This window comes from Nansenia antarctica, assembly GCF_963989245.1.
Source record: "Nansenia antarctica genome assembly, chromosome: 1".
Lineage (NCBI taxonomy): Eukaryota > Metazoa > Chordata > Actinopteri > Argentiniformes > Microstomatidae > Nansenia > Nansenia antarctica.
The window spans coordinates 95,944,172-95,954,831 of NC_137674.1; the positions used below are offsets into that span (position 1 = coordinate 95,944,172).

The following is a 10,660-nucleotide window of genomic DNA, read 5'->3' on the forward strand; positions in this document are numbered from 1 at the left end:
CTACAATGCCCGTTTCACACCTATCCCGACACATTCACTGTACTGCAGCACTCTCTTGGTAAGGCAGAGACCAGCAGTGTCAAGAGAGAAAGGAAGGAGACAGATGCACAACAGAGAAAAGGCAAGTATCAGTAGTAGTAGTAGTGGTGGAGGAGGAGGAGGAGGAGGAGGCAGTGGCACAAGAGAGGAAGTGAGTAGAGCCCCTTTCTAAACCCAACACCCATCCTCTTCAGGGGAACTAATGTCACTCAATCTCCTGTCTAGTCCTGTCCACTCAGGTCACCTCCAGAGATACAGGAGTCCAGCCATAACTTTCTCTAGAGCACTCCAGACCACACACATACACACACACACACACACACACACACACACACACATACACACACACACACACACACACACACACACACACACACACACACACACACACACACACACACACACACACACACACACAGACACACAGACACACACACACACACACACACACACACACACACACACACACACACACACACACACACGCTCAAGTAATGAGTGTGTCAGTCCTTCAGTGAGTGAGTGGTGTGGCCTCAGGAGCCAGTGTACAGCTTTGCCCCCTGCTCTCCCCTGCGTAGGATCCTGTGCAGGCTAGGGGACATGTAGTAAGGCTTGGAGGAGGAGCCGTCATTCCTCTCCAGATCTTCACCTGGGTACCAGGCCCCACCCAGGAAGAGAGGAGGTAGTGCCAGCAAGGAGGAGAGGAGAGCACACAGTGCAAAAGGGAATAAAGAGACAGAGAGAGAGAAGAGGAGTGGAGTTAGCAGAGGTATATGATTAAGAAAGTCAAGCAGGAAAATCAATGAGGGGAAAGAGAATTTTGGTTCAAATCAGTCAAAAAACAACCAGTGCTTAGTCAAACGATTCAGTGATTAGTTTACAGCCAAGGCAAGATTTGACAGAGGAACAAGCATAGAGTATTGGCTCTATTTCATTCCAATTCTTGTGAATTGAAAATTGAACATATGAAAAAGAAACTCAAGCCCTGCAAGAGGCTTTCCTATGTCTTGTGCCAGATAAATCAGTGAACCTTCCTTATCTCTGCAATAACCTAGCCTTGTGTGTGTGTGGTCTCTCAGTGCACAGTAACCTAAACCAACATGGGAAAAGTTCCTGGTTATCATTGTTGGAAGGAAACAAACAAACTCACAAACACACAAACACACGCACACACACACACACACACACACACACACACACAGGATAACACACACACACACACACACACACACACACACACACACACACACACACACACACAGACCCACACAGGATAACACACCCAACACACACACACAGTGGCTATATGTACATGATGTCCAAACACACAAACATGGACGTCTCTCTTTAGTGTTCTCACAATGTATCACATCAAACCCCCTCTTGTCCAGCAGTGGGTTGAATTTTGAATAAATCTTTGTTCATACTTACAGAAACAGAGGAATAGGGTGTCCACACACATCGCATAGACGTTAAAGAAGCCATGTGCAATCAGGTAGGACCCAAATATCACCGTCTGCCAAAGAGAAATGAGTCAGTGAACACTCTAAATCACATATGTCAATATCAGACATGGCCCTCGACGACTTTTAAATCTGGCTTGCCAATAAATTCGGATAAACAATTTAATGTGGCCCATGCGCTAGTGTTTAAATTTACTTCTGTGACAATACAACATTGAAACACAGGAGGCGCTACAGTGCTCCACTCTCACGCTTTCATCAGAAAATGAATAAAGGCCAAATAGACTACCTAGGCTACCATACAAACAGCTTGATTCACCGGCATTTCAGGGCACTTTTAGAGGAAGAAAGCTCTGTGCCATACCACACAAAGGTGCGCTGGTTGAGTCGGGGGGAAAGTGTTGCGAAAATAAATGACAAAAGTTCATCCCCGAGCTTGAGGATGAAAAGCGGCTGAGCGGCTTGGCGTTCATGTGTGACGTAACGGAGCACCTCAATGCCCTGAAAAAACTCCAGGATCGAAAGCAGCTGATCACTGAAATTTGAGACTCGAAATGTTTCAAATTAAACTGCGTCTATGGGAGGGTCAGATGTGCCAAGGCAACTTGTCTCACGTTCCTACTTGCCAGGTAGTCAGTGACACAGTCGCCATCCCATTTCCGACCAAAGTGTATGCTGACAAACTGAACACACTCAAAGCGGAAATTCAGCGAGAGATTTGTCGATTTTGAATCACAGAAATTCAACCGTTGATCTGTTCGTAAATCCATTCGCAATTTATGTTGACACTGCAACTGAGCACTTGCAGTTGGAACTCATTGAATTGCAATGTAACTGTGCTTTGAAGACCCAGTACCAGTCAGTTGGGGCTGCTTGGGTTTGCACCTCTGCTCCTCGATTAAATGCCACAGCTTCGACTTCACACTGCACGCATCATGTCTATGTTTGGAAGAACCTACTCGTGCGAACAGATGTTCTATGTAACGAAACTGAACAAGGCATCCCACAGATCCCGCCTCGCAGACCAGCATCTGGTCTCGGTTTTGAAAGTAGCCAAGGACATTAAGCCTAAAATAGACAAGATCATTTCTAAGAAAAGGTACAGAGTGTCTAGTAAGAGTTGTAGTAAAAAGCAAGCAGCACAATGCCTATTTGGCTTTGACTTGGCATTATAAGCCCCATTGTTGTATTCAAGTTTCCAAAGAAACCAATGCAATTTGTGATATGACTTGTTGCATTGATCTTTATCAAACAGTTTTTCTGAAACACACTACCATATTTGTTGTTTTGCTAAAGACCAAAGTATTGTAATGCAAATGTATTTGTTTAATTGTGAATTGTTATTTTATACAAAACATTGTTCAGCACAAATACTATTTTGCTTCATTAATGAGTTTTGCTATGCAATATTCCTTTATTTAATACAGTTACTAGCCTACTTATATTTCTTTGATAAAAAATAAAATCATTGTACTAAATGTCTGGCCCCTGATTTTATTCACAAACCTCAGCCTGGCCCTCAGTAAGTTAGAATTTGACACCCCTGCTCTAAATAAATAACAGACGTTTCTTACTCAATCTTTGAATGTAGGTATGGCGCATTTATAATTCTTACCAGAAGGGGCACCCAGTAGTAATTTAGTGATGGCACCTCCTCTTGAATTACTGGGATTTTACGGGTGAAGAAGAAAAATGCAAGCACACCTGAAAGACAGAGCACCATAAATAACAGCGGTACGCACTAACATAGCATGTTTTCTGTTTACATTGTCCTATCCATCCTCTACGTCATTTCATAGTTCGACATACCGTGAGCTTAGAATTATAAGGTTCTATCTCCGTTTAGGGTAGTTCAGAGATATTGAGCGTCAAAGTTTGTACATTCCATTATGTTTTGTGAGATGGAACCTTTGTATTTTATTAATTACTAACTCAAAAATGTCATAATCTAAAATAAAATAACACCACACAGGCATTAATAAACACCTAATGGATCAGATTATGTAAAAAACTAAAATTTGACCAAAAATGGAGATAGAACCTTATAATTCTAACATCACGATACTACAGATGTGTGTGGGAAAAGGGGACTCACCGACACTCCCTGATATAAGCACTTTTCCCAAGAAGAGCAGAAAATCGGTCACCTTGTCCAGCACTGCCACCCTGAAGAGAGGGAGACGCACAGAGTAGAGGAGAATCCCAGAAGACTAAAAAAGGACAGTGAGTAATCCGATGACAGATATTCAAGATAAACACAGACAGACAGACAGACAGACAGACCTATAGATAGACAGGCAGGCAGACACTATAGGCAGTATGGGCGACATAGCTTGGCTTGGCCTTACCTCACTACGTTCCTCATCAGAAGGAAGAAAGCATCCTTGGCCGAGGTGCAGAAGTTCTTCCCATATATTGCTATCTGGGGTTAGACATTCAGAGAGTTGCTACTGTTATTTAAGAGTGACCCTAACTGTGTGTATGAGAAATCACATGACCAGATGATAACAAAATGGGTTCAAATGGGTTCAAAACTGTTTGAATGCTTGAAAACTGAATTTATTATATTTTACCGTTACTTATGCAGGTTAGTCTCTTTAGTATCTATTTTTAAGACAGCCCTGGGGCCTCATTTATAAAGCTTGCGTATGAAACAATACTTGGATGTTATGAAATGTATTATCCTAAATAATAAGGTGAACAGTAGGATGAATACATTGAAACTGATTATCGATGCAGTCTGGCACATACAGTAGATATTATATATGTATATACTGTATTATCTATGGTCTGGCAGACGAGAGAAGAGTTTCATATTGTTTCGACGTGTTCGTTGCGCGGAACTGTTGAGCAGAAATTGAAAAAACATTAAATGTCTTTTTTTCGCCGTTCTGTCTGCATTTCACTGGCCATTTATAGGCAACTATGGGTGTTAAAAAGGGTGGGACAAGACACTCGTTCACGTGCGCAACATTTTGAGTTGATTGTGATCCATAAAGGGAAGCAGGTGTGGAACTTGCGCACTGTTTTATTAATCTGAATGTTGGTGTGCATAAATGTTCTTGCTTTGTGGACGTACGCAAGCTGTTTACGCCAGTTCTACGCAAAGCTTTATGGATGAGGCCCCTGGTCCTAAGAGTTTATAACCACCTAGAGGTTGTATGTGTAGGCCTTCCCAAACTCACCATAATGTAGGCGTTCCTGTTCATGAACTTGATGAAATGCTCCAGGCACCAGAAACAGCATTTGAGGCAGCCCAGCAAGAAACGTGCAAAAGCATTTTGAGCACCTGGGAAGACATGATTGCCATCATCATCATCATCATCATCATCATCATCATCATCATCATCTTCATTGTCATCATCATTTTCATCATCATCATCATCCTCCTCATCATTATCATTATCTATCAATCATGACATTGAATGTCAGGTTGTTATAACAACAGTAGCCCACCTTTGAGTTTGTGATCCAGATACTCCAGAACAATACGGAACATCTGAACCACAGCTAGGATCAGAGATCCAAAAGCCAGGGAACCCGTGTGATACCTGTCAAACGCACACGACACACTGTTACCAATCTGGTACACACCCACCACTCGTACCAGTGAGTTGACTAACCCTACCTGAGTCAGTCAAGTGTACTGGACCCACCGTATGGCTCTACTGAAGGAGGAGAAGAGGGGGCAGGCGGGGATGTCGTTGGGCTTCGACAGGGCCCAGTAATAGGAGGCGAAGGCCCCAGCCAAGGTGCACTGGCCCAGGGCGATGGTGAAGTTCACCAGCCACAGGAACACCAGCAGGTTGCACAGCTGCAGCACGAAGATGTAGCGGTGGTAGAGGCTCTCCCCTCCGTAGAAGGCAAACGTGCACTGGGAGCCCGGACACACCTGGGTGACGTTAGTCTTACTGAACGTCTAGAAACAGAGGATGGGGAGGACGGTTAATGATGATGCCACAGAGTGACCAAATTATCGTGACGTTAGAATTATAAGGTTCTATCTCCATTTTTGTCAAAATTTAGTTTTTTACATAATCTGATCCATTAGGTGTTTATTAATGCCTGTGTGGTGTTATTTTTTAAATGTTGACATTTTTTTGTTAGTAATTCATAAAATACAAAGGTTCCATCTCACAAAACATAATGGAATGTAAAAACTTTGACACTCAATATCTCTGAACTACCCTAAACGGAGATAGAACCTTCTAATTCTAAGCTCACGTTATGTTCTCTGATATTGCTCCTGTTCAAATGTAATAAGATGGGAATCTAATTCAAGTTATCAAGGCCTGAAACCTACTAGTCACATACTATAAGTGCTATGATATGCAATAGGATAACACAGACACTGCCAATAACACCAGTGTTAGAAAGTGTAGGAGAGAGGAGGGGCTAACCTCTGGGTCACAGGTGAGGTTGGCATACATGCAGTTGGACTGTGTAGACATGACTTTGTAGACCGCGTCGCCAGAGGATGCCAAGAAGCTGGAGGGCAAAACCAGTCAAGGGCATCACAGAGGAAAAAGACATTCTTAACAAAGAAGCATACTATCGATAAGTGCCAAAGTTTAGCACTCATCATTTGGGGTGCTTCTGTGATAAAAACAGAGCTGGAGGACAGTACGGGACAGCTCAAGGCCTATCCTCTCAAGCTAGGTATGTTGATCTTCAACAACCCCTGAAAAACTGACCTTGCATAATCTTAATGAAGAGCTAAACCCCTTCGAAAGTGCTTCAACCCTATCTGTCACCATACAGCAGCATGAAATGCACTGTACAACGGCAGCATCCGTATATACAGTAGGTGCAATGTCAGTGGGAACGAGGCTAGGTAGACGGAGAGAGGATACACAGCAGTGACTGCCCAGTAGGCTATGCAGATGGCCAGCAGGACAAAGGTGATGATTGGGTAGAACAGAGTGGACATGATGTAGCCGATGGCTCTGAAAGAGAGAGAGATAGAGAGAGAGAGAGAGAGAGAGAGAGAGGGAGAGAGAGGGAGAGAGAGGGAGAGAGAGGGAGAGAGATGGAGAGAGAGAGAGAGAGAGGGAGAGAGAGAGAGAGAGAGAGGTCATAAAGAGGGAGACTTTAGGATTCATTCAAAGTGATAAAAAAAGAAAAGAAATTGAGACACACACACACACACTCCTAAGAGTAGATGCCCATTCACCTGCTTCCCTCCTTCAGCAGTGCGATGGCGATGCGGACTCTTCTCCTCAGGAATATCAGCACTATTATGATGACCGCCTCGATGACAGACAGGGAGATCACTGCAAATGAACAAAGTGAGACCACAGGAATGGATATGCTTTTGGAGCAGAGGGGGCGCTAATTTGGTCCTCAAGGACACTTCAGATAATAACATTTCAATGGCTTCATGAAATGTATTCAAGAAGCCATTGCCAGCAGCACTGTGCCTTGTTGTCACACACACAGAAAAATTCACAAATTCTCTGTGTTGAATAGATAGAGGGGATTGGTGGGTGGTCAGGAGGACTCACTGAAGACTAGCCAGGTCTGACTCAGCTGGAGGTAAACCCTGAAGTCTGTCTGGAAACCGATATCAGAGATGGTGACATCAGCATCCGGCTTCCCTCGGAGTGTGCTGAACTCCCAGTAGCAGTGCCAGATCCCTAGGTGGAGGGAAAGAAAGAGAGAGAAAGAAAGAAAGAAATAGAAGAAAAAAAGAAGGAGAGAAATTAGGGTGAGCGAGTGCAAGTTACAAAGAAAACGCGTCGTCTGTTGCAATTTGCCATGACGACAACTCTGTTTAGAAGCCCTGTGGCAGCGAGATGTGAGAAGATGTGGGCAATGACTCCCACGTGTTTCTAAATAGGTGTTCATTAAACTCAAGCGTGGGCTGGCGTGTGACTATAGCTGCCTCACCGAGGCTCAAGTTGGTGTGAGGCTTGTTTTTTTTAGGCTTAAGTACAGTAGCCACTGGGTAACAGTGGAAAGGCTTGTGTATACAGTACTGTACTAACCATAGCCCACCACAGTGATGACTCCGAAGATAATGAGCCACAGGAGCACTCCTGCGGTGAACCGCAGTAGCAGGATAAAGGCCAGGCTGACCACCATGGTTATCACCAGACCTCTGGAACAACACACACACACACACACTTGCATTAGAGTGACAACAATGGTAAAACACAATGCACATAAAAAAGCAGATACACATAAAAAAGCACACGCACATTCACACACACACACTAGACCACTGTGATTATGACCGAATACATTGTCAGTGACATTACTAATGAATGCTTTTGTAATGTCTGATAGTGGGTTCTTACGTTAAGATCCAGTACCAGGAACTGGCATAGTCTTCAAAGATCTTAATGCCAACTTCCTTGGCATCCAGCAGGCTGGTAATGCCACTGTGAGAAAGTGAGAAGAAAAAGAAGAGACGGGGGGGGGGGGGAAGGGTGAGCGGGGGAGACAGGGCAGGTGATGGGGAAGAAGGGAGGCATAGAATGATGGGGGAGAGAGAAAAAAAAAAAAGACTGAGCCCTGGAAGAAACACTGACCTAAAGATCTGTGTTGTGTTACCGGCACTCTCACTTATACACACACGGCACACATGGCAGGTTATAAGGGGTCTGTGCAACACAGCAGCACAGCTTGTTGGAAGAACTCCCTTATAAACATGTCAACATAAGTGTTATCAAAGCGCTAGGCAGCAGCAATGCTCTAGAAGGCTCTAAAGCGGCAGGTTACGACTCTACTATGGGAGCAATGACGCACACGACGTAGCCTGAAGACTAGAACAATACAAATGATGGGCCTTGACTATTTGTCATTCTAGTAGCCATCTCTCTATAGCCACAGGTACAAAGTGGTGTTCAATGTACACGCTGGACAAAGAGCTGATGGCAAACACCAACAGAAAGACTTTGTTCAGATATCCACTGGACGACCACAACACAGCGTCATGCAAATATCTTGCTGTGGTTCATTGTTAGTGTATTGATAAACTACCCAAAAACTAGAGGCATAATGTAAATGGACTATCATTGTTCATTCAAGATGAGTTGTTGCAGTATCTGAACCAAAGTAGTCCCAAATGTTTTTACCTACTAGATAATTAGCCACTACCTTATTCTATAAGAGTCTAGAACCAACCTACCCCTGGTACTGTGCAGAACGTCTCCTTGAGTTGAGAACCGATCTCTACCTTTTCTATAAGGATATCTACTTTATAGGTGAGCATTCACTGTATTTGTTTAATTAATCATGTTTCTCTCAAAATCCATTTTAGGTTGTTATGAGAAAAGGAGACCTTCATTCCTAGACCCCAAATGCCCTAGATTCCATAGACAAGAGGTTTCCATGGAGTTTGGCCAAAACTCCTTCTAACTAAAGGAAAATAATAGATGCCTTGTCGAAGTGTACGGGGGGGACAGGGAATTAGCCTGAAATGCTCTGTCCTCAGACGACCTCTTGAAGTGCTGGGCATTCAGAGAGAAATATCTGAAAGGCCCTGATGTGCCATTGACAACTGATGTGTAAGATGGGCCCAGACATTGCCTGAGTATTCAACATCAGGGGTGACAACCGCACAATAGCTGATCTTATTCAACTTGGACACAAATGACTAGACTAAAATGACTGTCGTTCTTACTACCTGAGGTCATTTGAAGTAGCTGAGGTAAAATCAAGTTCACAGTCCTGGCAAGATTGAGGAAATAAAAGACACCAGTCAAAACAATAAGGACACCAATAGAGCAACAGTCATAATATCAAGGACAGCCACAGTGCACCAAGGTAACAGACTGCAGTCCCGGGACTCAAAGATAAATCTCTCTAGTACAGAGACTAGGAAGGACAGAGGACAACATCCCCAAGAGCACACTGCGGAATAGCTTTCCTGAAAACAGTTTAACCTTACAAAAAGGACGTTATTTCGATAATGTCCTGTTTGGACATCAGCTGCGGAAGCCTATTCGTGTTGAGATTGAGCCTATTCTTGCTTCTTAGTTGAGCTCTGAGAAGACAATCTTTATGACTAACCAATTAATCAGATGACTGCGGGAGTAATTGTGGTAAACACTGTGCATTATTCCGATGATAATGATTCAACTAATCATTCTGATTATAAACATACCCTTATCTAGTATAACTAAATCAAATAATTAGCTAACTTTTCAGTTGATGATTCGACAAGAATCCCTGAAGGTTAGGGGTGCCATTGCACTCAACTCAAAAAAAGACCAAGCTATACTGTACTTCGATACTCTTAGTGATGGCTAGCGCGAGGATGTTAGGTACAGTAGCTCACAACACAAACATTTTGTCGGAGATAATCTGTCCTCTTTCCTTTCCGCAGTCACAGTAGAGGAGCAGGAGCAGATTTCTCATGATGAACAACATTGCACAGGTGGGAATGTTAGTTTGCACGCAGCTCAGGGCTACAGAGGATGACGGTTAAAGGTTTAAATAACTGTTTGAGACCTTTCCACTCCTTGCTGCATGGCGGTAACTTGGCTACAAAGGAAAAGCATTGAGCTGGTCATCATTTCCTGGTGTCAAAAGCCAAACAGGATGAGATTACTGCAAACATGTCATCGTGTCTGCCAATAATGACAGCTCAATGATTCAAAACAATCAAGACCTGTTAGTTCTCGTCATCTCGTAAATCACACAAAATACCTGGAGCAGGTTTATGAAGCAAGACGTATGTGCATGAAAATCTAGCCACTCTTTAGCTAGATAGTACATGGATTGCATCTTCATGCAAACATGCATAGATGTGCTTTCCATGTGCTTAAATGAACCACACTACTGGGCATGAGGGGCAGCCCAGGTATCCTACCCTGGAATAGCTGTCCAGCTCTCTCTGGGCACAAAGGTGGAAGCCCTATGACAGATTTGTAAAGTTGGAAGCCTCAGTGAACAGATTTGTAATAACTCCCCAGTTTTCTTTTCCCATGTATCTGTGTTAAATAAAACATTAACTTTAACTAGGGTTCAAATCGTGATCTCACAACCCTTACTAGGCCTCCTACTTACACAACAACAACAACAACAACAACAGCAACAACAAAAGCAACAACAACTGTAATTCAACAACAATGGCATATGGATAGAGAGGAGAGCAGGACTTACTTGGCAGCATCTCTGAGATCGATCACACTCCTCGTTTTACCTAACCC

At 43.4% G+C, this 10,660-nt stretch overlaps 1 protein-coding gene across 2 annotated transcripts in view; it reads right to left on the reverse strand.

Moving 5' to 3' along the window:
* Nucleotides 1-10,660, reverse strand: part of slc44a5b (solute carrier family 44 member 5b) — a gene marked incomplete at its 3' end in the record, with an annotated part of 37,872 nt that overhangs the window by 2,756 nt on the left and 24,456 nt on the right. The window contains exons 8-22 of one of the 2 annotated variants that reach the window (XM_080537734.1): nt 10,614-10,660; nt 7,802-7,885; nt 7,490-7,602; nt 7,007-7,138; nt 6,676-6,775; nt 6,356-6,448; nt 5,903-5,990; nt 5,159-5,421; nt 4,959-5,053; nt 4,688-4,791; nt 3,851-3,924; nt 3,598-3,668; nt 3,118-3,206; nt 1,471-1,555; nt 573-688 (exon numbers count right to left, since the gene is read on the reverse strand). The exon at nt 10,614-10,660 is cut by the window's right edge and continues 77 nt beyond it. In XM_080537734.1, coding sequence (XP_080393860.1) covers nt 573-688; nt 1,471-1,555; nt 3,118-3,206; nt 3,598-3,668; nt 3,851-3,924; nt 4,688-4,791; nt 4,959-5,053; nt 5,159-5,421; nt 5,903-5,990; nt 6,356-6,448; nt 6,676-6,775; nt 7,007-7,138; nt 7,490-7,602; nt 7,802-7,885; nt 10,614-10,660 — 1,554 coding nt within the window. Of the gene's footprint in view, nt 1-572; nt 689-1,470; nt 1,556-3,117; nt 3,207-3,597; nt 3,669-3,850; nt 3,925-4,687; nt 4,792-4,958; nt 5,054-5,158; nt 5,422-5,902; nt 5,991-6,355; nt 6,449-6,675; nt 6,776-7,006; nt 7,139-7,489; nt 7,603-7,801; nt 7,886-10,613 lie in introns of those variants that run through there. The other variant, XM_080537733.1, reaches the window with a different exon arrangement.